This window comes from Triturus cristatus, chromosome 4_2 (genome assembly GCF_964204655.1).
Source record: "Triturus cristatus chromosome 4_2, aTriCri1.1, whole genome shotgun sequence".
NCBI classification, from domain to species: Eukaryota; Metazoa; Chordata; class Amphibia; order Caudata; family Salamandridae; genus Triturus; species Triturus cristatus.
This window is the reverse complement of record NC_140586.1, coordinates 253,481,731-253,509,289: the sequence shown is the minus strand read 5'-3', so window position 1 is coordinate 253,509,289 and position 27,559 is coordinate 253,481,731. Positions and strand designations below refer to the sequence as shown.

Below are 27,559 nucleotides of genomic sequence, written 5' to 3'. Positions count from 1 at the left end.
TATCACACGTGAAAAGGAAAAACTGTAACAGAGCAATGTAATATCGCCAACATATGACGTCTGCAAGAGACGCAGGCTGAAAGAGTGCATTATCACAGATATCGCATGTGAGATGGGTAAAGACTGTAAAGGAGGAAATGCTCGCTGAGATATCTCCAGTGAGACAGATACGCAGGAGGGTAATATCTGAGGCATATCATCTGTGATACTGGTATTAAATTGCATGTGAGAAAGTTAAAACATAGAATGTCTAATCTCTGGAGACTGCATGTGAAATAGAGTAAAACTGCATTGCTGGGGCACTTACCAAGATTTCACATGTGACAGGAGAGCATGATTTCTAGCATTTCATGTGGAAGATAAGGGATTATCACGGACCTCCTACATGCGTGGATACAGACTTCAACAGATTACATTACCTTGGTGACTGTTCATGAAGATGAAACCGAAGCCCATGCGCACATTTAACCATTGCAATGACCGGTGCCCCACAACACGGCTCCCGGGTCCTGCTTCTCTGGCTCTACCTCCTCTGATGAGAGGGGGGTGTCATTGTGGGGGGTTCACAAGGTGTGGCGGCGAAGTGACCCAGCCGCAATTTGCAGAAGGAAAGGGGGGCGGCACTGAGGGAGGTTTCCAGCTTAATACAGCAAAGCGTCTCTGGGTTGGCACTCTGTGGCAGGTAGGAGATATTAGTCTCTGTATGGTAGTCACCAAGCCTTGCATGAGTGAGTCTGCCTGGCTTGCTGCACAGATCTGCAGTTTCTTTGGAATTCGGATAATGTGGGCAGCTCAAGGGCACACACACTTCCGAGAGGCCTCTGGGATGGGCGTGGCCTTACTGCAAGGTCTCATCTATGCGCACAAACATTTTCTGAAAGGTTTTAAATAAAGGAATATCTTTGGTAACTTAAATTGTGTCGTTCCTTACTGGATCTGCGTACAAAAGCATCATTCTGTGCTGGGAGTCTTGGTTAAACGGCAAGCGCTGTCGAGGCAAAACATAAAAAAAGTTCCACAAAAAGCATTTAAAACAGTACTTTGACCACGGGACGCTTATAAGAGAAGCACAGAGGAGCAACAGGAAATAGTATGCTACAGCCATTAGAAAAAGAGGAAAAATAAGTGGCAAGCACAGGAACAAATGAAAAGCAAGGGCAAGATGTAAGCCCCTTTTAAGATAGATTAAATACAATAGATTTCACAAGCACAGCAGAAGCGATGTGCAGGCGAAACCTAAAAAGTAGCTGGCATCCTGCCAGTCTATCTCACCACCGTTTATACCTTTCTTCCCTGCTTGAAGCAGTGCTGTAGAGCAGGCATCATCCTGATGGTGGATTTGTGAGTGCTATTTTAGTATGGACTGCAATCGCACCATTAGCCTGTGGTGTATGTTGACTGGAGACGGTGATCAGCAGCAGCTAACTGCCACAGCTGTTCTTCTTCCTCCCTTGGGCCTGCGGAGATCTGAGTGGGCTGGAGGGGCGGAAGACCATCATTTGCCGTTATACTACCTCACTCTGGTCTCTGGAGAACGCCAATGTGGGGAAAGCCAGGGAAGCGAGTGCTTCTGTTGATGACCTAACCACAGATATAAAGTAAATTTTGTTTTTCCATTTTGTCATGGTGGTAAATACCAGGAATCAGAAACCGGTTTTCGAATTAATCTGTCTGTGAGGGTCGTACATAACAAATGAATTGTTTGGCTATTTAATGAATTGATAAAAGGAAACCATCTATAAACACATTTTAAACAAAAAACAAATGTTTCAAGCAGTTATTACTATAGAACATCATCTGCAATACAAAACACATTCAGGCTATTTTACAACATGCATTCGTGGAGAGAAACATTCAACAGCAGACCATTTTAATTTCCCACTTTGGCACTCTCACAGAGATTCCTTTGCCGGTTCAAGACTGGAAATTGTCACTTATGTTTAATAATGTGTTCAGTGGGACTCAGCCTTGCTTTTTGTAATTCCCCTAGACACAAGAAATTACAGTAAATTGTAGTTATCTCAACAAATGTGTGTTGTAATCTGGAAGCTGCCGAAGGGAAGTGAGGGGTATAAGAAATTGTGTGTCGGATTCCTTCTGAATCAGCACTGGCTTCTGCCGGACTCAAGCCACAAGTGTAACCTACCAGGCCACATCACTTAATGAACTAGGATGTCCTCCTTATCCCTGGGGGGGTCAAGTAGCAAAAGGTCATGTGCAGTCCTCGAAGGCTAGGTTTATTTATAAAGTTTATATAGCGCAAACTTGATCCCGAGGGATATCAAAGTGTTTTACAATTTGGGGAAAGGAGGGTAACAGTTCAGTACATGAGTCAAATGGGATTATAAAACAGCCAGTGAATCAACTAGGGCTCACATAACAAGGCCAGTTACACATCCTGGGGGTCAGCAAAGAATGTGCTAGTAACTGATACATAGCAACATTGAGGGGAGCAAATGATTCAACAAGAGAGGGAGAAGAGAAAAGGCAAAACAAATAAAAAAAATATAAGATTAGCATCCAGCTCTGGGCTTAACGGAGTATGTCTAATGCATTTGAGCAGACAATCTTGCATCCTATTAAGGTAAGAACTTATTCATGAGGAATCTCTTTAATTCCAATTTGAAAGCAACCTTGGAGGAGATTCTACAAATTTCCGATGGAAGTGAGTTCCAGAATTTCGGTGCAGAGCCGGAGAAAGCTCGTTAGTACGTTCTCTTTTTGCGAAAGATCTGAGGTTTCAGGAGGAGCGAGTTAGCACTCCTAGACGATCTACCCCCTTCGGATAGTTCTAGCTTTTGCGCTAGATAGTTGGGGTTTTTTTTAAGTGGAGGGCTTTGTGAGATAGGCAGGCAATCTTTAGCTGTATTCTTGCTTCATAGGGCAGCCAGTTTAGGGATTTTCGGACTGGGGAGATGTGTGCATTTCGCTTGGTGCCCGTAACCAATCTGGCCGCCGCATTCAATTATGCCCTTAGTGGGGCCAAGATATATTTGGAGAGGCCACAGAGCGTAGCACTGCCATAGTCATGCCCCGGCAAAACAAGCGCTTGGACCACTTGCGTGAAGTCAGCTTGTGGTAGGAAAGGTTTGAGATTCCGGAGTATCCTCAGAAGGTGGTTAGCTCCCTTACACACATTGCTGATATGAGTCTTTATGTTCTAGTGCTTGTACAGGGTGATTCCTAGAAATTTAGCTGAGTCAATAATGCGGGGGGAAGCAGTTGAAGGCGGTGAGTTGGTTAATCCAGAGGTCTATTTTAGGAGTGTGTTTCGGGGGAGAAATGAGGAGGAATTCTGTTTTGGAGGTGTATAGCAGGAGATGGTTCTCAGTTAACCAGTTTTGAGTAGTCAATAGGGTGGAGTGAAGTGATGTTTTCCGGGGAGGAGATTTTCAGAGTTGGGTGTCATCTGCATACATATGGAAGAGAATGTCCATGGATTTTAGTTTATTAGCTAATGGTTCCAGGAACAGTTTGAAGAGTATGGGAGATAGTGTGGACCCTTGGGGAACCCCCATGGAAACTGGTGATGGCTGGGAGAGAGAGTGGGTCGTCTTCACTCTTTGGGATCTGTGCTGGAGGAAGGACGAGAACCATTGCAGCACCTGACCAGAGAGGCCCATCCTGTGCTCCAGAATGGCTAGGAGGTTGTTGTGATGGACAGTGTCAAACGCAGAGGAAAGGTCAAGGAGGATAAGGAGGCAAGATTCACTTCGGTCAAGCATTATTAAAATGTCATCCATCACGTGACTGAGAGCCGATTCAGTGCTGTGCCCACTGGGAAAGCCAGATTGATGTTGGTCCAGAAGATGGAAATTTTCAATGTGCGCACAGAGTTGCGACTGGACGCATTTTTCTAGGAGTTTGGCTAATGTGGGGATGCTAGAGATAGGGTGGAAGTTGTTAAGATCAGCGCTGTCTGCAGTAGTTTTTAAAAAAATATAGGTGTTACCTGTGCAGCATTTAGGCATTCTGGGATCGCACCTTGTGACAAAGATGCATTGACGATCTTTGTCCAGATGGGAGAGACGGCATCCTTCATTTCTTTGAGGATGGAAGGTGGTAACGGGTCGCTGAAGTGATTAGATGGGTTGATACTCCGAAGAACCTTTTTGATGTCACTTTCATTGGGGGGGTAAAGTTGTGCCAGGATGCATTGTTCTTGATACCCCGGCTACTCGGTTTGAACTTCTCTAGTAAGGCTGGCGGGGGGGGACGCAGACCCATTGGGTAGCAGTAGAGCCCGCTTGGTTTCCAGATCCATGTTGTTGAGTCTTGATTTCTCTGTAAAGAAAGCAGCCAGATCATCACATGAGGGAGGGCAGACTTCAGATTCAAATCGGTTAGGGGCTTTCACTGATTGTTGTTTAACCAGTTCAAAAGGTTTCTTGAGGCATTTTGCAGCTTGGTTAAGTTGGGATCTGAAATAGTCCGCCTTAGCTATCTTGATTTGTTTGTTATAAGAGCTTCTTGCTGATCTAAGGATTTTTAGCTGGTCCGCGGATGGAGTGGATCTCCAGGAACGATCGATTGCCCTTAGGTTGCGACATTCCGAGTTTAGGTTGCCGTTGAACCCTGGTTTAGATGTTTTTGTAGGTGCATTTTTTAGTTGGAGCGGAGCCATGGAATCCATGATGCTAGAGATGGAAAAGTTGTAAAAGTCTGTGAGTGCATGGACCTCGTACATGTCCACTTGGGAAGAGAGGGCAAATTTACAGCGGGTTGCTAGATCGGCTGTGTTGATATAGCTGAGGTTCCTTTTCCAAATCTTCGGTTTTGTTGGTTGAGCCTTCCTCAGAGACACCTCGTTGTTGATATAGAAGAAAATGCTGTGATGGTCAGACCAATCGCAGGGGATGATGCAATCCATTGTGATGGTGTGTCCTTTGGAAATGATGAGGTCCAGAGTTTCCCCTTTAGTATGGGTTGGCTGGTCACAATGTTGAATCATCTCGTGATCACTCAAGAAAGAATTGAGGCATGTTATTGCTTGGTCATTAGGGTTCAACCAGTGAAGGTTGAAATCACCAAGGTAGATGGGGGACAGCACGGAATCCACATTGCCCGAGTTGATGTTCCATTAATTTTTCGATGAAGGGGAGGTTGTCCCCAGGGGAGTGATAGAATGTGTGTAGTTTGCACACCAGGTGATTGTTACTAGAGATGTTGAGGCAAAGGTATTTGCATGTTGATGGTGTAGAGGACTCTGAGAGGGAGACCGCGAGCGTGCTCCGATGTATACAAGCTAGGCCACCTCCCAGCTTCTTAGCTCTGTCTAGACTAATTATGTCATGGGTAGGGGGCACCAGGAAGTCTAGGATAGGAGTGGACGAGGGATTGAGCCAAGTTTCCATGAGGATGATGATGTCTATCTCATTGTGTTGGATGAGGTCGAAGATATCGGAGGCGTGTTTGTTGGCTGACCTGCAGTTGAGTAGTAAGCATTTGAGTTGTGCCGGTGTATGGGGGGAGGAGTCTTGATATTCACTCTTGTGAGGTTGTCATTGTTTATGACTCTTAGGTTGTGGGGGGGGTTCTCTGTTCGGGTTAGGGTGAATGGCTTGAATTATTCCCTTCGGAATCTTGATGGTGTCTGTGCTAGACGAGTAAGACTTGAGAAGGTCATCAATTTCGTTGGGCGCAAGACAGGTCATTGAACTTCTGGGGCGAGAGGGTGCGTTAGGTAGGGGTACGGTTTTAGAGATAGTGGGGGAGAGAGTTGGTTCCATGTCTATAGCTTATCTAAACACCCGCTCCATGATGAAACACATCCTGGACCTCTTTCTTTTACTAGGCGAGGATAATCTCGACATTCTTCTACTTACCGAGACTTGGCTCACCCAAGACTCTGCTCCAGATATCATAGCAGCATTGCCGCCTAACTACCGCATCATTCACGCTGATCGTGGACCCGGCAAACCTGGCGGGGGAGTGGCAGCAATCTTCCGCCACGACCTGAGCGTCACCGCCTTGACCTGCCTGAATCTCTTAGACACTGAAAACTTGGTTCTAAAAATTGATACTTCTTATACTACTATGGCATGCGTCCTTCTTTACAGACCCCCTAACAGCATGCCGTCCTTCCCTTTAGCGCTCAGCGAACAAATTGCCAACCTAGCCATTGATCATGCCAGGATTCTATTGGTGTGGGACCTTAATTACTGGTTCAACGATCCTCTGGAAGGTCCTCAGTCGCGTGAACTCACTGAGCTCCTTACAAATCGAACAACATGTACAATCACCAACCCACTGTAAAGGCCACATCCTGGACCAGGTCTGGACCAACTCTCTTTTAGTTACGACCCCGATCACCTTTCCGTGTCTATGGTCGGATCATCTTCTTATCAAATTTAACCTCATCCATCCCCTTAAGAAGTCCACCGCCACAGCTATGGGCGGAAGAGCTAGGAACTGGAATTCCCTAGACAGGTCGGAATTCCTACAAACTCTTGCTACTTCTATTCCTTCCCACAACTCTGATATCAACATAGCAGAAAACAATCTTTCTCTCTGGCTGCAATCAGCCAGCGATGCTCATGCTCCATACAAGACGATCAAATTGGCCCGACGCGCCGATGCCCAAAAATGGTTCTCTCCTGACTTAAACGCAAAAAAACTGGCCCTTCGACAACTTGAGCGACGTTGGCGTCGCAACTATGCCCCTGACGCTAAAACTCGATACATCTCTGCCAGGAAGGACTACATGAAATCCATTCTAGTCACTAAAACTGCTTACTTTTCCTCCCGTATAAACAATTCAACCAATAAGTCCAAGGACATCTTTTCTATTCTTAATGAATTAACCAACCTTGACAATGTTCGGCCTAGGTTGCCCCCGACCCAGGTCCTCTGTAATTCATTGAACGTCTTTTTTACAGAGAAAATTACGGCCATCAAAGCCAGTATTCCTCAAACCTCAAGTCCTCTCCTTTTTGTTCCAAGCCTCAACACTATCGATCTACTTAGCAGTTCCCCCCCATCACCCCAGAACTATTCCAGGAATTACTGGTAACAGTAAAATCTGGTGCCCCATCTGACAGATGCCCTCCTTATATCCTGAAAGACTGCCTAGCGGTTATTCCGGCCCCCGCCTGTACCCTTCTAAACAACTCTTTGGCCACTGGACTAGTTCCCCTCGCATTCAAAGAAGCGATCGTAATACCCCTCCTGAAGAAACCAGGCGCAGATCCGACCTGCAATGCAAATTATCGTCCAATTTCCCTTCTTCCCTTCCTCGCTAAGGTGTTGGAGGCCCATGTCGCCAACTGCCTGTCCAACTTCATAGAGACATCTAACTGCCTTGATCCACATCAGGCGGGCTTTCGTCCAGCCCATTCAACAGAGGCGGTGGTAGTGGCAGTAATGGACACCCTTAGGGACTGCGCAGACAATCGCATTCCACAGGCCCTAGTGCTCCTGGATCTGTCAGCCGCATTTGACACGGTTGATCACACCATCTTGATCGACCGTGTCTCTCAGGCTGGCATCCGGGGCACGGCAGCCGGTTGGCTGAAGTCCTTTCTAGTAGATCGTTCCCAGGCAGTTCACCTGGGTAACCTAGCGGGCACTAAGCAAGCCATTACATGTGGTGTTCCCCAGGGCTCGTCCCTGTCACCCCACCTGTTTAACCTCTATATCTTCCCTTTAATCCAAGCTTTTAGAGACAAACAGGTAACGGTGCTGAACTACGCGGACGACCTACAGCTCCTATTCACAATTGACAACTCAGACATGTCCATCTCCTTCTTCCAATCAACAATGAGGTTCATCCAAGCTTGGATGAACCAAAATCATCTGAAATTGAACCCAGGAAAAACCGAGCTGGTCCTGACTGGGGACAGCGCTAAATACTGGGGCCCACAGTATTGGCCAACAGAAATGGGTCAAGCTCTGATCCCTTCATCTTCGGCAAAGACGCTTGGTATCACCCTAAACAGCGACCTCTCTCTAAAAACGCAAGTAGGCCAGGTGATATCCAAGTGCCTCTTTCAAATGAGAAAAATCCGGAAGGTCCGTCGCCTTTTGACCCACGAAGCCCTGATACAGGTGGTGATCGCTACCGTGATTTCTCACATAGACTACGCTAACTCGATATATTTGGGCCTCCCCCAGTTCCTTCTGAAACGACTTCAGATGGTGCAGAATCAGGCAGCAAGACTGATTTTGAACCAGCCTAGATGGCACTCTGCCACCCCTCTTCTGAAAACACTTCACTGGCTCCCGGTCGCCCAACGCTGTACCTTCAAAGTTAGTTGTATGATCTTTAAAGCGCTCCACTGCAAAAGCCCTACCTTCATCACAAAACTCATTATAAAGTATGCCCCGTCCCGTAGCCTTCGCTCAGCCCAACAATGTCTTTTACAAACCCCATCCTTTAAACGTAAACGCTCGGGCGGCTGCAGATTTGGCACTTTGGCACCTCGTCTGTGGAATGCCCTTCCCCTTGAGATCCGGCTATGCCCCAACCTCATATCATTCAGGAAATCCCTAAAGACCTGGCTTTACCAACAAGCCTACTACTAATTCCGCAGGCTTCCAACTCTGACTGTTCTCTGTCTCTACAGCGCCAGGAAACCAACCGGTGTCAGTGCGCTATACAAATCATTGTTAACATAACATAACAAGGCGAGCTGTAGCACTGGCGCTAGCAGTGGCTCTGGGCAGATTCGGACGAGAGAGGAGGGAGTTTATCAAGGGCAGATATTCAAGTGAGAGGGCTTTCAAATCGTGGGGTTCGAGGGTGAGAAGGTGCAACTTGAGGGAAATATCGTCCAGGCGTGCTACCAAGTCTTCGTGTTGGGAAAGGGGTGGAAGTTGAGTGGGGAGGTCTGGAGAGGAGAGAGGATATCGTGATGTGTCAGAGGCGGTAATGGGAGGTTCCAAGGGGGGGGGGGTTCGTCACTGAGTACTTGCGGTGTTCCAGAAAACGTTGACCAGGAGGTTGGTAAAGGTGAGAGGGTTACTGGCCGCGAAATGTGTGGGTCGGTCAATTCAACACCCGGCAGGGACGAAGGACGGGTGGTGGGCGAGGAGGGAGGTGAATCTGAGGAGGAACTGGGAGCATCGCTTTGAGGTACCCTTGAGGTGACTAGTGCTAGCTCTTGTTGCAAAGGGGTTGTATTGTTAGCTACAGAGTTATTGATATTCACAAAGAGTTTGTTGAACTGCTCTAGGTTTCGATTGGATGCTTGAATGAGAACGATCCCGTTGTTGTAAATGGTAATGGTGAGATCGACTTTGAAGATAGGAGAGGAAGTAACTGAAATACTAAATCCATGAGGTTGCTACTACAATATATTGGAGCAAGTCTATAGGGGGTCTAAAGTTGGCCAAATAAGAAAACAGTCAGCCAGCTCAATGAGCCAGACCAAAGGAAAACAATTTTACTTTTCCAAACCTTTTGTAGTTGGTGAAGACATAATTCAGCCTCTCTGGAAACATGTTAAATATTAACTAATACGTGAGGCTGCTTTTTGGCCTTTCCCTGGAAGGAAGCTGGTATTCAGAGGCCTGGAAGAGAGCAGGTTGATTCTAGGGCAAGGCACGATTACGTGGCATGTTCAAGAACCAAAAGCAGATGGTGAGAAATACTCTTGCCCCGGGTACGGTGGTAGGAGGTGATCTGTTGAATTTAAAAATGCGTCTTCCCCTTAGAATGGTGAAATTGCAGTCCTCTTGAGATGGATGAGCCTTCACCCTATGGTGCCCGATTTCATTGCCCACATTCTGAGGGATTCCAGTAGTATGGAGAGTGTCAGCAAGAAGTCCTCATAATCATAAGCCTTTGGTCCAAGTCTAAAACTTTGTAAGGGTCCTTTTAGGTGGGGCCTAGGATAGCTCCTAAGAAAGCATGGACAAATTAATCATTCTATTGTTTTTTTTCTGCAGCACCTGCAATGCTTTTTATTTAGATCCTTTAACACTGAAGCAGCTTTTCTACATCCACTGGTAGGTGTGGCCCTGGCATTCTGATACAGGTCTAGGCCCATGCATATTCTTTGGTTGACAGTGGATCTGGGCGTCATACTCCTCATTTATAAAATCATGTGGTGATGCCCAATGTAAAAATATGGTACATATCTTAGGAACTCTACCATGTGAATCCTTCACTAGAAAGCACCCTACCTTATACATACAGTGTAGGTTTGTTGCTAAAATGCCTTGTGTAAGATGTTAAATTCTGAAAAAAGAAGCCAAATTGATCATTTTGTGGTAAACAAATAACATGTTTCTCTCCCTCTTCAGTGCCTGAATACCAGGGTGAACCAGATGAGATTTCCATCCAGAAATGTAAAGAGGCGGCCAGACTGGTAAGACCTACTCCCTGAGTTGCAGTGAGGCACTGATCTACTTCTGTTGGAGAATAGTAAAGGGGTGCATTACAAGGAGTGCAAGTAAGGGTATAAAGGGTACTATACACTGTGGTAAACACAATTACAGCTGCTCTGTCACTCTCCCTCTGTACGCTTAATTGTGCATTTGACTTAAAGAAACCAGGCTTAAGAACGTCAACAGTTTTCTTTATATATATTAGGCACTTTACACTGGCTCTCAGCGGTGGGGAAACTGGGGAACATTTTATAACCAAATGCTGGTCCTACTCCTAAAATGCATTGGCCTATCTGTGTAAACAATTAGTAAGGAGGTACTCCTTTTTAAAGTACAGATGGGGTGAAATTAGATCCACCCTCACTGATGATTTCTGGAAGCTATCAACAGAGGGTAGCATATGTATTCCCTGGTTCACTCCTAAGAATCTCACCTGCACAGTCATCTGTACAAAAGGTGCAGTTGCCTGTTCCACAACCATGTGACACCATGAGCCTGGCTGCTGTTATGTCGGTAAACGAACAGCAGAGGCAGCCTTGAGATTGTTAGAGGGTGGGAACGAGGATCAGGACGAAGAGCTGTTGAACGGAACTGCAGACCAGGGAGGAGTTGAAAGAGCAGGAGAAATGAAAAAGAGTGATGAGAAAAAAACTGGAGAGGAAAAAAGCAACTGGGGTGAAAGGCAGATAAATAAGGGAAGACTGACGAAGAGACAATGATATGGATGACTTAAAAGATGAGCTGCCTACGGAAATGAAGATGAAATAGAGGGAGAGCATCAGGGGGAGGGAAAGCAGGAGATGAAGTCCTATTTTCTGGAAAAGAAAACTTGAGAGAGAAAAATCTTGGAAGAAATGGAAAGACACAAAATTATGGAGAGAAAATTTGGGGAAATTAGTTAAGTCAAAGAACATAATGTTCAACTTAATGGTTTTGAGAAAGTAGAGAGTGGGAAATAGTTAAAGTGAAAAAGGAGAAGGAAAACTGAAATTGTTTAAAAACCACAAGGGATAATCCAAAAATTACCTTGTACATTCCACCCCCGAAAAATGAGAAGTAATAAGAGAAAATAATAAATGAAACTGAAATGAATCGCATGTGATTTCTTAGAGTGAGTATTTAACCAAAAATACTTTGAACCGAGGAGGTGAGGGAAGTAATAATAATGTTATAGAAAAGAGAGTGCAGGAATACATGTAACTCAATAGTGGCTTCCACTGCAGCAGACTGATAACAACTGGATAGTCATGAAGTCTAAATTCGCCTTCAAACTCCATAGTAGGTTTCATGCCCACTTAATAGATGTGTGAGCACCTGACACTGGTATTTAACATGCAGGACCTTTGTTTGTGGGCAGTGTGTGGAGCTTGTGTTGGTGAGCCGCCTAAGAAGCAGGCACTGGTGTGTGTCGTGCAGAGCCTTGAACAGTTAGCAGAGCTGGAAGTGATGGGCAGTGTGTGGCGTGTGCACCTGTGGACAGTAGGGGTAGCTGGCACTCGTGGCAATGTGCAAAGCAGGCAGTGATGGCCTGTGTGAGAAATGGTGGGCTGAGAAAGGAGCAGCCCACTAGTGGGCCGGAGAATGAGCTGGTACTGTTTGGCAGCATGAAGAATTCATAATCGTTGGTAAAATAAGTAGGAACATGTGACAACAATATGAGGAAAGTTATGGTGGGCAGTGTAAGTGACCTGCAGTGGTGTGTAGTGGCAGAAGCGAAAAGTGGTGGGCAGAATAAGGAAGAAGCATTACTGGGCAATTTGAGAAATGGATGCTGGCTGCCCAAATATGGAGCTCCTGGCCCTGGCCAGGAGTGCAAAAAGCAGTCACAATCGTGCAAGGAGGTTCAGGCAGTGATGTCCAGTTATACCTATGCTGGGAATTGTGGAGACCTGGCAGTATTGGGCTGTGAGGAACTTCTTGTTGGTAGGCAGTGGGAAGAGCAGGCACTGACGCACAGTAAAAGGGTATGCACTGGTGAGCAGTATAAAGTGTCACACTGGCTGGTGTATAGACCTTAGAAAACAGCACTTTTTTTTTTTTGTAAACAAATTTTATTTGTCAAATACACATTTAGCGAAGCTCTGTATCCCAGAGACTTCCGGAGCATCGAGAAACAACATACCAGCTTTGACATTTTTCTCATGAAATACCGAAAAAAAATACACAAGGGACTTGCATAAAAAAGGCAACCCCCCCCAACCAACGGAACGTAGAACAGTTCGCGTTCTCAAAATGCGTGTTAGCGAGATATTTCTCCCCGAGCACGCAAACACCAACTGTGAACAGGAAAAAAGCATCGCGAACAAGCAATTCCGCGTGTTCGCGGAATTTCTGCATGTTCGCGGAGATTTTTTACCGTTTCGCGGAGATTTGCGTAACGCGATTACGCAAATTCCACCCACCCCTACATATAACACTGCTGCGCCCAGTATACGAATGTTGCATGTCCCCCAAAGACAAGGAAGAGAGAGTGAGCCACCCACACAATTATTCCACTGGAATTGGTTCTAATTCCAGTCCCCTATAATCTGCCCACCGCTTCCAAATTTTGTAATGTTTTCGCGGACAGCCCCGCGCCACAAAAATGGGGGCCTCTAGACCCATGCAGTAATCCAGCCCGGCCTTCCAAACTGATACTGGGGGTGCGGCCGTCGCCTTCCAAGCCCTCGCTATATCCCGCTTGGCAAGAGTAAAGCCCAGGAGCATCAGATGACGCTTATAGACATTGCCCCCGATATCGTCCATCACATGCAGGAGCACCAGTTTAGGGGACCGAGGGAGATCCCAACCCAGTACCTCTGAAAGGCATGTCAATACACCCCGCCAGAACCTAGTTAGTGCAGAGCACTCCCATACAGTGTTCAGCAGCGTCCCCTCTTCACGCAAGCAGCGAAGGCAATTCGGAGATGCCACCAGGCCCGCCTTATACAATCTAACTCTGGTAAAATACACTCTGTGGAGGTACTTGAACTGTATGAGTCGAAGGCTCACGGCGACTGCCGCCCCACGCGGAGAGGCCAGGGCCTCCGTCCAGTCCTCCTCCTCCAGCTGACCTACATCCTCCTCCCAATACCCACGGAGACGTTGCAGAGACTGGGAGCAGTGAGTCACAAGGGACTGGTATATTCTCGAAATTTTATGGTCTCGTAGGTCCCCCATGAACACCTTCGCCTCTATTGGACTAAAATCATCCAACTCCTCCAGACCCACCAGACTGGGAGAAAGTGCATGTCGGAACTGCAAGTATTTAAAGAATTGGGTGCGCGGCATTTGAAAGTCTGTTTGCAACTCCTGGAAGGATTTCAGGATAGAACCCCTCATGACGTCCCCCAAAGTGGAGATCCCTATTGCATCCCAGTCCTGGAAGCCGGGCAAGGTCGCCAACTGCGGCAGGCCACCGTTTCTCCATAGTGGCGTCTCACCTGTGAGGCGATTCCACCAACCCATCCTCCGCAGTGCCTGTCTCCAAATCTGAAATACCAATTGCGTCACGCTCGGCAAAGAGCACCGCAAGGGCGCCGAATAGAGGAGTGTATGTAGTGAATAATCACCCATTAAGCGGCGCTCAAGGCTATACGCCGGATCCGACCTGTCACCGTACCACCATTCGTTAAGGACCAGCAAGTGGGAGGCCATATAGTAGGAGAGAATGTCAGAGGTAGCAAGTCCCCCGCAATACGTGGATTTAAAACACTTACGAAGAGCCACCCTCACCACCCCTCCGCCCCAGAGAAACTGACCCAGTGTTGCATTCACCTGGCGGAACCAACCCGAGGATATAGGATATGGATGATTTTGCAGCTGATATAGCATGCGAGGAAGGGCAACCATCTTGAAGATGGCCGAGTGGCCATATATAGAAAGGGGCATGTGGGACCAAGTACGAAGATCGTCACGCACCCTGTTCCATACCGGCACCAGGTTCTGTTCCCAAGAGGTCAACCGAGCGTCCGAAAGGAACACTCCCAAATATTTCAGTCCCCCACGCACCACTTGCACCGCGGAGGCCCATGCACCAGGGTCAGCCCCACCTCCCAGGACCCATAAGGTAGACTTGCGCTCGTTCATATACAAGCCGGTAGTCTCCCCAAACACCTGCATGATACGCAACAGCCTCGGGCCAGTCCTATCCAGCTGCGTAAGAAAGAATAGCACGTCGTCCGCATATAGGGCAATTCGATCTGATCGGCCATCAGCCCATTCGAGCCCCGATACTTGCGCATCAATACGCACCCACGCAGCCAGGGGCTCCATTGCTAGGGCGAACAGGTAGGGCGACAGAGGGCACCCCTGCCTGGTACCTCGACCAATGGGGAAGACCGACGAGACAGAGCCCGCCACCCGCACAGACGCCGTTATGTCAGTGTAAAGTAACGTCAGATAAAAGAGAAAGCGAGGTCCTAGATTCAGTCGGCGTAAGAGGGCAAATAGATATTCCCAGCTCAAGGAGTCGAAAGCCCGATCCATATCTGCAAGCAACAGGGCCGCAGGCACCCCCAGGCCTCCAACTGCTGCAATAGGCGCATGCGCCCTGCGTATATTATGACGGGTCGCACGCTGGGGCATAAACCCGGCCTGGTCGGGGTGCACAAGAGACGAGATGTGGGGACGGAGACGATTAGCAAGCGCCTTGGCCAAGACCTTAGCCTCCCCGTTAAGAAGGGAAATGCGACAATAGGATGCGTGGTGTTCCGGAGGTCGGCCGGGTTTGTGAAATACCACCACCTCAGCATGCCGCCAGTCTCTGGGCAAACTACCAATCTCCCTGGCCTCGTCCACCACCCTGCAAAGAAAACAGCACTTTTAAGGCACTGGTGAGCAGCATAAAGTGTCACACTGGCTGGTGTGAAGACCTTAGAAAACTGCCCTTTTAAGCTTATTTCCAGGAGCACCAAATTCAGTCCTAATATTCACTCAAAAGATGATTTGCAGAGGTGAAATAGTAGCATTCTTTAAGAAAGGTGCAGTAGTCACGGTCAGTCTTCAGTAGTCTTGAACATAAATATTTGCAAGCGCTGCCATCTTGCCCCCATTTGACATTTATTGGCCTAGCCTTGTATTTCCCTCATTGTGTTCAACCTATAATCCATGTTTTATGATGGCCCACCAGCAGACTGATAGATTCTCCTTGCCAAGAGGTACGCCAGAAATGTACTCCAAGGCCTGGGGCAAAGCAGCAGAAACGGACGGTTGAGGCAGCTGAAATACTAGTGAGTGATGCAGGCAATATTCGGACCCTATTTGTGTGACATTTGCTCAGTGAACCATAAGAGGAACCATTCATTCACATCTCCTTCTTAGATATATTATCGTGTGTTGGTTTTATGTGTGGCATTCATGGAGTTGGTGTCCTCTGCTTGTACATATTGCATGAAGTACGAGATGGTGGTTCTCTGCACATAGCTCAGCCTATTTAGAATGTCCAGTCTTTGGAGCAACACTCCTGAGATTGCACCTAAGAATCCTCCTAGCAGTTTCAGGTTTGAGTGGATTGTAGCTGCACCATACATTAAGCCCGGAGCTCTATCTGCACAGAAGAGACTGACCTAGACTAGTTTGGCTTCCTCCACAATTCTGCTTCCAGATTTGCCTGGAGATAGCATATCTCCAATCAGTGTCTGAATTAAGAAAGGGTTAATCCACATCCTGTTGCTCTCTGCCACCTCCCTCCAAACCTGATGCTCATCCAGGGACAATCTAAAAGTCCCAGAGACCCTACTTTGGGAGTCTGTTCTGGCTCCCTAGAAATCCACAGTTTCTTGACCACTTGGTGGCTGCTCTAGATCTCTGCTGTGAAAGCCGAAGAAGACATTCTGTAAAGATGCTTTCCTCTTTCGCTGACTGAGGTTATGAATTTTTTTCCGTGGTACCCCTGTTTGATGCAAATACACCCCCTGGCAAGAGAAAAGGGTTGCATTTGTCTTGATTTCAGGAAAAGCTATCATGCTTTAGCACAGGTGGACATATAACCAGTAACCCAAGTCTGAAATTTGCTGTTTTCGAAAAATCTAGGAACAAGTCTAGAACGCTGCATGGTTCCCCGCCCCTGTGACCTTCTTGCAAATTGAGGAAGCAGTATTGCCTTGTGTGTGGATACTAGTTTAGGACAGGCCAGGAGGATAAATGGAAAGATTTGACTGAAGTCCGCATGGAGATAATCTTGTTAAGTGATCCACCCAGGAACTACAATGACCCTGTAGTTCGGGCTGCCGCACTAAACTAATGACACCATCTGTGCAAGAGCATTGCGGCTCTCCCTGGCATCCCAATTACCAGCAGTATCGTGTTCAATATATCTTCCACAGCCAATAAATGGATATGCATGAATGGACCTTCTTGCCATAAGAATTGGGTATATTTTTATACGTTTTTTCAGCCCTGGCGAGCATTGGGTCTTGGTGGTTGTTCATCCTCCAAGTAATTCTCGGCCTAAAGGATTAAAGTATTTTACCATACCGAGACATCAGTCGTTTAGAATTTCTTACCCACATTAATGTTGACTGACACACCACTAAAAACCTGTTCATTTCAATACATACATGAGGAGACGCCTGCGTTTTGAGATTTATGTCTAGTGGCAAACATACCGTGTAAACGCAGCAGCTCGAGATGTCAGTCTGTAAAGCAATAATGAGAATGAGTATGGGGCTGTTTGGTACGTGGTTAGGCATGGGTTCAGTTAAGTATTATCAGGTGTCCCTTGAAAGGAGGGGATTAAAGAAGTTATGTGTACGATAATGAAGGCAGGATCTGTTCGAAAGTAAAGTGGCTGAGTGTCTCGGGGGGAAAAAAGAGCGACGGGGCACTCATTTTAGAGAGATATTGGTTGTGACGGGTATTGGTGCAGGAAGATGACCATGGCTGTCTTTAAACACTTGAAGGAAAGCGAGTATTGATTGGCTGGAGGGTGTCATTAAGAAGATCACTACAAAGTTGGAGGGATTTGTGGGAGGGGAAGGCAGTTTTAGTGGACATTTAGAAGTGTGTTCAGTGTTTATTAGTTTTCAATTATTTCTGGTGTTAGAAAGGGTCCAATCAAGTTAACTGCGAGTATGGAATGAGTGAGGCAAGTGAAGGTTGGAGGAAAATAAGGCATTTTAGTGTTGCTAGTCTAAAGTCGAGTAAACAGATGAATGTCTAGAAGTACATAGATACTTACTGGTCTAGAGCAAGGGTGAAGGGCCAAGTGATATTTTGGAGCTTGCTAGGTGTTTTGGGTTTAGGCTTTTCATTCATATTGCAGGTGAAGGAGCCTGGAGTAATTAAAAAGAAAACTTGGGGTTTTTTTGACCAAAGTTGAAGGAATTGGCTTTATGGGGATGAAAGAGCAATTCTGACGACCAGGTTCATGTAGTGGGGGATAAGTCAAGCAAAATTTGTATCTCTTTATAGAAACTGAGAAAGAAGAGATGGGAAGGAGGAGGAAGCTTGGCCTCAGTGGGCTGGTCAGGGACATATATGGGTTAACGATGGAGGACATTGGAGAGGAGGATGCAGTCACGTGGCCTGCAGTTGGAGTGGGTAGGTGGGCACAAAGTGATTGTTTTGGAAGATATGACCATAAATAAGCTGAAGAAGTAGAGTGTTGTGAGTATTTGGTGAAATCAATGCTAATGTTTGGCAGGGAACTTAGAGTATTTTTTAGTTCTTCAAATTATGTGACTGTAGGGCTGGGGAGGGAGTCCTTGAAAGAGGGCTGTATTAAGTGGCGGCAGTCTTATGCCATGGGCATGGCGTTCTTGCGTAAGTTGGAAAGTGCTGAAGACGTGCTACTCTTGAAGTGATACCACCTCTGCTGGTGTTGCCGGCAGACGCAAGATGCTCTTGTGGCGGAGTCATAGTTCTGTATCAGTAAAGTGCAGAGGATGGGAGTGGATGTCAAAGTGATCAGTGATGAATACTGTTTTGTTGTTTACTGTCTGCATTCTGCATGCAGGAGGCGATAACTTGGAGTGGATTTGGTCCTTCAGCAACACCAGGGTTTGAGGAATAATGATCTGGGGTGTATTCAGGACATTGGGGCTGGAGGACTGGAAGCCTTACTGGATTCTGTGGATCCCTGTGGTATATAATCAAACAAATGAGTTACTGGAGTGATCTGGGCTCTCAGCAATACATATATCTGTTTGGGCTTGGACTGTAATATTAGAATATTTATTAGTCGGCAGACGACAGCTTGGCACTAAACAGTACTACAAGCATTCAAAAGAAGAATGAGCCTGCACCCGCTGAGACTGTCGTGTGTGACCTGTCCTGTACATTGACCCATTCTGTTAGTTTTAGGATTTCTCAGTCATTTTTGTTTTAATTTAGAAACCTCAGAGACTACGTAAGTGAACACTAAACGATGCTATCTCCTTTTCTTCTCTCCCTGTGGTTTCAGATTCAAGGACCAGTAATTGTGGAGGACACCTGTCTCTGCTTTAACGCCCTAGGGGGACTTCCTGGACCCTACATGTAAGTACACACCCCTACCTCAGTGAAAACTGAGAGAGCATCAGTCTTCTGTGTCTTGCCTTCTGGGTCTAAGTGAAACATTAAGCATCAGGATTACTGTCTGGAGCCAGGGGCAGGATATCGGGGACCCGGACCTTCACAAGGGAAGGGCAGCCGTGGCTCTGTGCCCCAGACCTGGCTCTTTTCATGGCCATATGCTCAAGCAAGAAACTGTATATATAGAATAAAAAGCAGGCCTAGACTGTTCGATCATGATGAAGCCGCACGGAGTGTGCTCCCCAGGGTACCACCAAAGGCTGGAGCTGCCAACAAAATATAATTGTTTCTTCAGAAAACTTTTTGGGTTTAGAGCGAGGTGATCCTTTTGGAATAAACAGTCGGGCCCCACATAGACTCCATAACCTGACTCCACAAAAGCCTCTGAGAGGCACAGACATCCCGGACTTCTCCTGGTGATAACTCACTGAAACAATTTGCCATTCATGTCCTCTGCTGTTCCGGTCTCCATATTTTGTCGTCCAATCGCGCTTAGAGCATACCAGCATACCTTTTTTAAAATTTAAATTATCACTGCAACACCTTTTGCCGTACAATTTTGTTCTGACCTTGTAATTTGTATTACTTGTTGGTCTGATGTAAATCAAGACCTTTAAATTTACAAATAAATAGATGTACCTACTTGTAGCGGCTTCAGACAGGCCTCGCCATCTATTGGTCTGTTTTAGTGCCATTCATATTTTGCTTCTGCCCACCACACCATGCAACATGGAGCATTTGGTCAGCCAACATTCTGGGTGCATACTGCTTGCAGTAGCCATCTTTGGCAATTGGCTTCTGTCCCTTTCAAAGAAGGCCACCCTTGCATGTACGTGTGCATGCATGGGCTGCCATCTTTGTAAATGGGCTTCTAAACCATACAAAGATTACTTTTTTGTTTTAAAAAAAAATTATAGAGTTTTAATAAACTAAAACGCCAGTTAAACATCATAAATGGGACATCTGGGAAAACAAGGGAATGCTGTCAAAGGCGTGGGAGTCCAGGATCAGTTATGCACCGCTAATGGCAGTGTCCTAACCTACATGCAGGACAGAAATATAAGTTAGGAAACAAAAATCCCCAGTATACATTACTAGGCTTACCAGATAATGAAACTTTTCGACTGCGTTCAACATGAGGGAAAGTGCTGTATGTCCATGACACTGTGTAGTTCGGCAAGGTATTTCCACTCTTTAAGGCAGGGCTCGAGTCGGGGTACCACGCGGGCGGACTTTCAATTATGGCGTTACGTGCCCACACGGCAGCCCCATCGATCTCCCTTTACCCAGTGACTCGAGAGATCCGTGCAATTGGAATTTTACCTACATTATTACTATTATAATATTATGCATAATACAAACCAAGGAGAGTTGTTAAACCAGGACGGGCTGACATCGCCCACATGACAGTGGAAAACTTGAGAGCTCGATAACTGGAGCAAATGGAGCCACACATTCACTCTTTGGCCTTTCTGGGGCGAGATCGGAGCTCATTTAGAACACTGCTCACGCGCTGGCTTCTCTGATGCAATCGCATCTACGGGGTGAGCGAGAGGAGGCAATGAGTCTGATTGTGCAAGCCACCTTTCGTGACGTCACTTTCAGTGACACCACCTAACTTGGAGCGTCCCCCCACTTCTGTTTTTTAGGACTTGTGCCCTGCTTTGGGGAAAACCAGAAATCCAGGTGTTCGACACTGGGTGGGTACATAATATATGGCCTCTGTTGCGGCTGAAAATGATCATCCTTTAGTGTGAACAGAAACGAGATACGTTTACAGAATTCTGGGCGGGCAACGCTAGTCACATTGGCGTTAACAATACTTGTTGAGGGGCTTAAAAAACAGGCCCTTCTATAGATAGGACCCCGTCTCTCTTGAAACAAGGCATTTGTTTCAAAGCAAGCAATAGATGGTGTCCTTTAAAGCCCGTTATTGTTTATTTGTATCCCTGTGCGTTCTTTTGCTTCCTCGCTCTGTGCCGTATTGTTCTTACTTTAAAAAGAACTTCAAGGATTGTGGATCAAACAGCGAGGTGTTATTTTCGGGGGAGGCGTGCTTACATTCACTCAATTTTAGCTCTTTGTCACCAGCAGATGGCAGTGTTCTCTTGTGCGTGCTTGTTTGTAAACTTTTCTGTGACTGTAGTTTGTTGCTAGGCTTGAAGTGAGGGAAAACTTTATTTAGGCATTAAAACAGGTTTCCTTTACCATGGCCGAAAAATCCTGTTCACGAGTGGAGCGGTGTATAACTGTATTCTTTCGAAAAAAACTTGTACTAAAATGTATTTTTAACCTTTATATTGGGCTTCTTTTTTACACGCACAACTGAAGCGCTTCAGCGTCCCACTTAGAGGTAGTAAGCGCTATACACGCACAACTGAAGCGCTTCAGCGTCCCACTTAGAGGTAGTAAGTGCTATATCAATCAATCAGGGTTTTGTAGAGTGCACTTCTCAAGGCGCTGAGGGTGAGTGTGAGCAGATCCGTTGGGGTCATTCGAAGAGCCAGGTCTTGAGGACTTTCCTGAATTAGGTGCAGTGTCGGGCTTCGCCAGAGGTGAATGGGGGAGATCGTTCCAGGTCTTGGCTGCCAGGTAGGAGGAGGAGGACTTTCCACCTGCTCTGGTCCTGTAGAAGCGTAGGACTGTGGCCAGGGAGAGGTCAGCTTAGCGGATGCTGCAATACAATACGAGTGAAAGAAGAGTTGACATTTAAATTTCGGCCGTTGCACCTCTCCTCAGCATTGTTCATTGTGATTCTTGATTTGAAAGTGCTCTCTGCACAATGCAAAGCTTTGCCTATATTTAAATTCCTTCCATTAGAATTAGGGTAAATTGTTTTGCAATTACCCTACGCCCAAGAGACTCAGCCACAATCTCACACCTACTCAATTTCCACAATTTGCTGCTTTCCTTGAAGTAGATAGTTATTCTGAGACAAGTTCACATTCCACTCAGTGGTACATGGTCCTAGCCTAAGACCGCTTTCATCTTTTTATCCATAGTATTGGTTCATGTCCACTAAATATTTTTAAAAAGAATACCCCCTGTGTCTGAGATAGTTGCCTCCAGGATGGACTATAGCAGTTAACTCTGCCTAGTGGGTCCCAGATATGTATCAGGCTGCAGATTGGTCAGAATGTCTAAGCCAATTTAGCCACTGGTAAATTTGGTCCGGCGCCCGCTGTGATAAACTTGTAGACAGTGCTTAATTTGTAAAATATGAAGTGCAGGTGCTCAAATGTTTGTCGAAGGCCACACCTACTTTTCTCCAGCTCCACCCATTTACTTTATTAGCTCCACCCACATCCTCAACTAGGCACTGCTAAAAGTCAGATGTAATTCCCGATCTGATTTTCAGCAAGGGAGCCTTCCTCATAGTAAGGTTTTAATAGGAGGTTCCCCTGCCCTTTGGAAATATTGAAAAAGATCAATTCAAAAGTGCATTTAAAGCACAATTTTGGAATAAATTAGCTAAAATCACTAATGCATTGAAAAGGGACAATTTCAGTGCTCTATGTGACGATTTGGGGAAAGGACAATACTGGGGTATGCCATTTTTAACAGAGTCTACAAGTCCAAAGATAAAACTTTGACATGGCGTATGTGACAAAATAAAGCAAAATGTTCTCAAAACACTCTAAACAGATAAACTGAATAAAATCATGCAATACACTTGAATGAGTCAGTCACTGTCACTTCCAGTGGCCGAAGGGGTATTGTTGGGTTAATAAATAGTAGAGTATTCTGTTAAAGTGATTACTTTTAGAGAAACAATAGAAAAAGATGATTATCAATTGGGCTAAGGAACCAGTGGCTTCACTTGTTGTGACTTTTTGTCCTCTTGTTGAAAATTGTTTTTATAAATCATTTTGTTACAATATTATGTCAAATGGTGCTCTTATCACTCGTCAGTCTGAACTCCACTCTGTTTAGGCAGTTACACTATAGACTCCTGTGCAACAGTTATGGCAGTTAATAACTCTCATAAATGAGGTCTTCCATTTATAAAAACTGTTTCTAGGTGTTTGATATTACACAATAGCTTAGAATAAGGTTTAATTGCAATCCTGTTATTTAACAGATGCAAAGAGAATAAGCAGTCTTCTTTCCACAAAAAGAATTTAACAAAACAACTGTTACCAAAATAACTCTATTTGAGTTTAAAGAAATGTAAAGATTGTAATAGGCATTTTGTAAACTTTGTTTTTATTCTCACCTGAGAGAGCTCCTTTAACATGGGAAGGTAACCAAAACAGATAGCTTGCCAATTACCATACTGGGTTTCGGACACCAAAAAGCAGTACTTGTTAAGCACATTATTTTTCATACGCACAGTCACCAAAACACTCCTGGGCACCTAAGTCTTATCACTCGATTGCTTCTCTTGCAAGCTTTCATACTCTATAAGTACTTAGTTGCAGCTTCAGTTTGCGAGAACAAAAAGGTATTTCCCTTATAGGTCACTCTCAGTGCTGACCCTTATCCTTTCTTGCACTGACTAGGACCCATGACACACTCCCTACATCACTATTGTTTAAGCATGCTAGTTTGTGTGTCTTGCCTGGCTATGCTGTGCACAGGTGTTGTGAGAAGTTGGCCTGGTATATGCTGTTCACTAGTTCTAGTGACCACCTTGTACCATGCCAAGCAACCCTTATGGTGTGGTTGTAAGTCAACCTTTTCGGACTAGCTGCCCTAGTGGTAGCGTAGGCTAAGCAGTCTTTGAGGCTAAACTCGTGAAGCGTGTTAAGCAAGCTGTTTTACCAATAGTAACCCCCTTTTATACCAATGAAAGGACACCACACAGATATATATTCAAAATATATATGTATTTATTTCTCAAAGTAACCCCTAGTCTCTTTATGAGCACAGGAGCACAAATCGTCAAACAAGATTATCACCTAATACACAGAAGTTGCACTTTATATGGATAGGCCCTGGTGGCCACTCGAACCATATACTAAAATAGTGGTATAAGTACCACGAACAGAAAAGGGAAAAGGCCTAGGGCCTCTAGAATCGCTGGGCCTACAAGGAGCTAACGTCAGTTAGTGACCAGGAGGTCCACGGGTGGCGTGTGCAGAGCAAATAGTCACACGCGTGCTCCCATAGGTTTCAATGGGTGCGTAAAAAGTACAAAGTTACTGCAAAAGGAATCTTCCGGATGACCTAGGAACTTAAGATTTGGAACACAGGCACTAGAGATGTAATACTACACTTGGGCACAGGTGTGCCAGCTTTACCTCACCCACAGGAAGCGGGTGCATAGGCCTCAAAGTGCGTCGGGTTTCTTCTATCTGTTCCGTTGAGCCTGGGACAAAGATGCTGCAGGCGGTCGGTCGGGAAGAGATGCAGTGGGTCCAAGAGTGGATCGGAGATGTTGAAGACCTGTAAGCAGAGGGGACAGTGTTCACAGTCACTAGCCAGTGACCAGCGTGGCACCAGGTGGGTACCAGGCGATGTCGGGTGCAAACAGGTGATGAGGGGTAGCTTGTCTCCGCAGCCACGTGGTCCCTGAAGGTCGACGACGTCCAGGAGTCGGCTCACGAGCTGTCCCACGCAGGCTCTCGCTGTCGGCGGTGTCGGCGACTTGATCGAAGCAAACAAGCCTTGGCAAAAGCAATTGCAGGAGGATTCGGAAATCAGCTGTTGGTTCTGACCAGCAAGGTCAGAGGGATTGCTCCTTTGGAGGGGAGCAAGGGCCAGTCTGGAGCAACCAGACCAGCGGTGTTTGTCGTAGATTTCGTCGCCAAGATGGCCACTAGCCAGCGGGCCAGCAACCGGTTAGGCGCGTCGAGTGGCAAAATGCAGAAGGGCCCCACGCAGATCGTGGAGATGCTGGAGGGCTCACCTTTGGTGCAGATGCTGCTCGAGGGTTGGGCTTCTCAGGACCCAAAGCACAACTTGGAGGGAGCCTCGGTTGTTGCACTGGTCAGCTTGTCGTAGTCGTTCCAAGATGGCTGGCTCCACGTGTCTCGGTGCCTCCACGGGTCTCCTCTTTGCAGGGACTGTGGATCGGGCGGTGAGAGGTCTGGAGGTCCAGGTCTCGTCAGTCTCTGGGCTCGGGCTCCGGCGGGAGGCGGCGGCAAAGCAGACGGTGATTCGCTGGATGGTGCTTGCGTTAGCAAGGTGGTCACTCCCTGACCACAGGGGAGATTTTCTTCAGTCTTCTGTGCAGCAGAATGTCGAAGTTCCCGTCTTCTTCTTAGTTTCAAGTTGATTCCAGGATGTCTGAAGTCTTAGGACACAGCTCCTACCTTTAAGCGGATTCTAGGGGCCGGACTACCTGCTAGGTCCCTCCCTAAGGGTGGGACCAGGAAGGGGGGTGGTTACACCCCCAATCCTTTGTCCAGCTCGCCCCAGGCCCGGGACTGGTGTGCCCCAGGACCGGTTTGAACTGGCATATGCACCGAGGCTCCTTGTGAGCCACAGGCATGTCTGGTTTCTTTCAAGCCCTACCTGACCAATACACAAAATCCTGTCTGGGGTGGTGCACGCACCTCCCCTGGCAGGAAACCCTTTGTCCACACCTCCCAAGCTGGAAGGACTCCCAGCAGCAGGAGGGCAGACTTGTGTCTGTGGTGGCAGCATCCATTTTGTGGAGCTGAGGCTATGTCTGATTTTACCCGGGTTTCAGGTACTGTACATGTCGTGTCCCTCTAGAAGGGTGGAATGCTAACCCCGTCGCCAGAATTGGCGAGGGGTTAGTATTCCAATTCGTATGACACCTTACTCGACATGTTTTGATAAAGCCAAACCAAAGATAGCATTTAACCGCGAGGTTCATAATGCACTTAAGAGTATATGGTATGACGATATCTGGAAACAGTAGAAGGAAGTTGTTCCGACCACTGTAGACAGGCTCAGCTCATGCCAGAGCACCATCTCACATGGAACCAAGCACTCTGCCTTCAGGATTGTTAAGGCCTGCTATAGGAGTGACTTATAGGTTACCAGGTGTCCCATTTAAGGTTAGGTATAGGTATACTACACCTAAGTAAGAGGTGATTACACCAACTTACCCCAGCTGAGTGATCAGCCAGTTGTGTCAAATCGTTAGGCCAAGCCTGGGGTGGCATAATACATGCTGCAGCCCTTGGCAGGCCTTGGGTACACCAATGCCCTGGGTACCTAGTGTACACTGGTACAGGGGCTGACAGGGTGATCCACTTCCAATTGGTTATGCACCTAGGGTGCATAGTTTTAGTTTAGTAGAGAGAACAGCAGGCTGGGGGTCTGATTGGCAGGCCCACAGCCTCAATATGTCAAAAACCAGTGAAGCAAAAAGCAAAAATTTGGGGTGACCATAGGATAGCAGACCCTACTCTCCTACACAACCCCCCCCCAAACGCTGGGACATTAAACTAGCCTTGACCAGTCTCGTCTTCATGTCCTAAGTGGAAGTACCTGGAGAGACCATCTGCATTCCCATGGTCAGTACCTGGCCGGTGCTCCACTGTAAAGTCCATCCCCTGTAGGGAAATGGACCACCTAAGCAGTTTGGGGTTTTCACCCTTCATCTGATTTAGCCACAAGAGGGGCTTATGGTCGGTCTGAATCTTGAAGTGAGTGCCAAACAAGTATGGCCTCAGCTTCTTCAGGGCCCACACCACAGCAAAGGCCTCCCTCTCAATAGCTGACCAATTCTTCTCTCTGGGGGTCAACCTTCTGCTAATAAAAGCAATGGGTTGGTCTTGACCATCTACATTAAGTTGTGACAGCACAGCTCCCACACCCAACTCAGAAGCATCTGTTTGGACAATAAACTCTTTGGAGTAGTCAGGACTTTTCAGGATAGGTGCAGAGCACATGGCCTCCTTCAGGTCATCAAATGCCTTTTGACAGCTTACTGTCCACTGAACCTTTTTGGGCATCTTCTTGGATGTCAGATCATTAAGAGGAGTCACAATGGACCCATAGTTCTTAACAAACTTCCTGTAATACCCAGTCAAGCCCAAGAAAGCTCGAACTTGAGTCTGGGTGGTTGGAGGGGACCAGTCCTTGATGGATTGTATCTTACTCTCCAGTGGTTGAACTTGGCCTCCACCCACAAGGTGGCCCAAATATACAACCTTACTCTGCCCTATCTGGCACTTAGTAGCCTTGATAGTGAGGCCTGCCCTCTGCAGGGCCTCAAGAGCCTTCTTCAGGTGGATCAGGTGATCCTCCCAGGTGGAGCTAAAGACAGCAATGTCATCCAGATATGCTGCACAAAAGTCATCCAACCCAGTAAGGACTTGGTTCACCAGCCTTTGGAAGGTGGCAGGTGCATTCTTCAGACCAAAGGGCATCACCACAAACTGATAATGCCCACCTGGGGTTGAGAATGCTGTTTTGGCCTTAGACTCCTCAGCTAATCTGATTTGCCAATAGCCAGCTGTTAAGTCAAATGTGCTCAAAAACTTTGCAGAAGCTAGTTTGTCTATGAGCTCATCTGCCCTTGGAATAGGGTGTGCATCTGTCCTGGTGACAGCATTGAGTCCTCTGTAATCCACACAGAACCTCATCTCTCTCTTGCCATCTTTGGTGTGAGGTTTGGGGACCAGAACCACTGGGCTAGCCCAGGGGCTCTCTGAGGGTTCAATGACACCTAATTCCAGCATTTTATGTACCTCAGCCTTTATACAGTCCCTGACGTGGTCAGGTTGTCTGTAAAGTTTGTTCTTTACAGGCAGACTGTCACCAGTGTCCACAACATGGGTACACCAGTCAGTTTGACTAGGTATCAAGGAAAACA

At 46.6% G+C, this 27,559-nt stretch overlaps 1 protein-coding gene across 1 annotated transcript in view; it reads left to right on the top strand.

The window, feature by feature from the left end:
• The window catches only part of ITPA (inosine triphosphatase), a 124,430-nt gene that overhangs the window by 51,221 nt on the left and 45,650 nt on the right, over positions 1-27,559 (top strand). The window contains exons 3-4 of the mRNA XM_085601443.1: positions 10,246-10,310; positions 18,713-18,786. Of these exons, the coding sequence (XP_085457569.1) occupies positions 10,246-10,310; positions 18,713-18,786 (139 nt within the window). The remainder of the gene's footprint in view (positions 1-10,245; positions 10,311-18,712; positions 18,787-27,559) is intronic.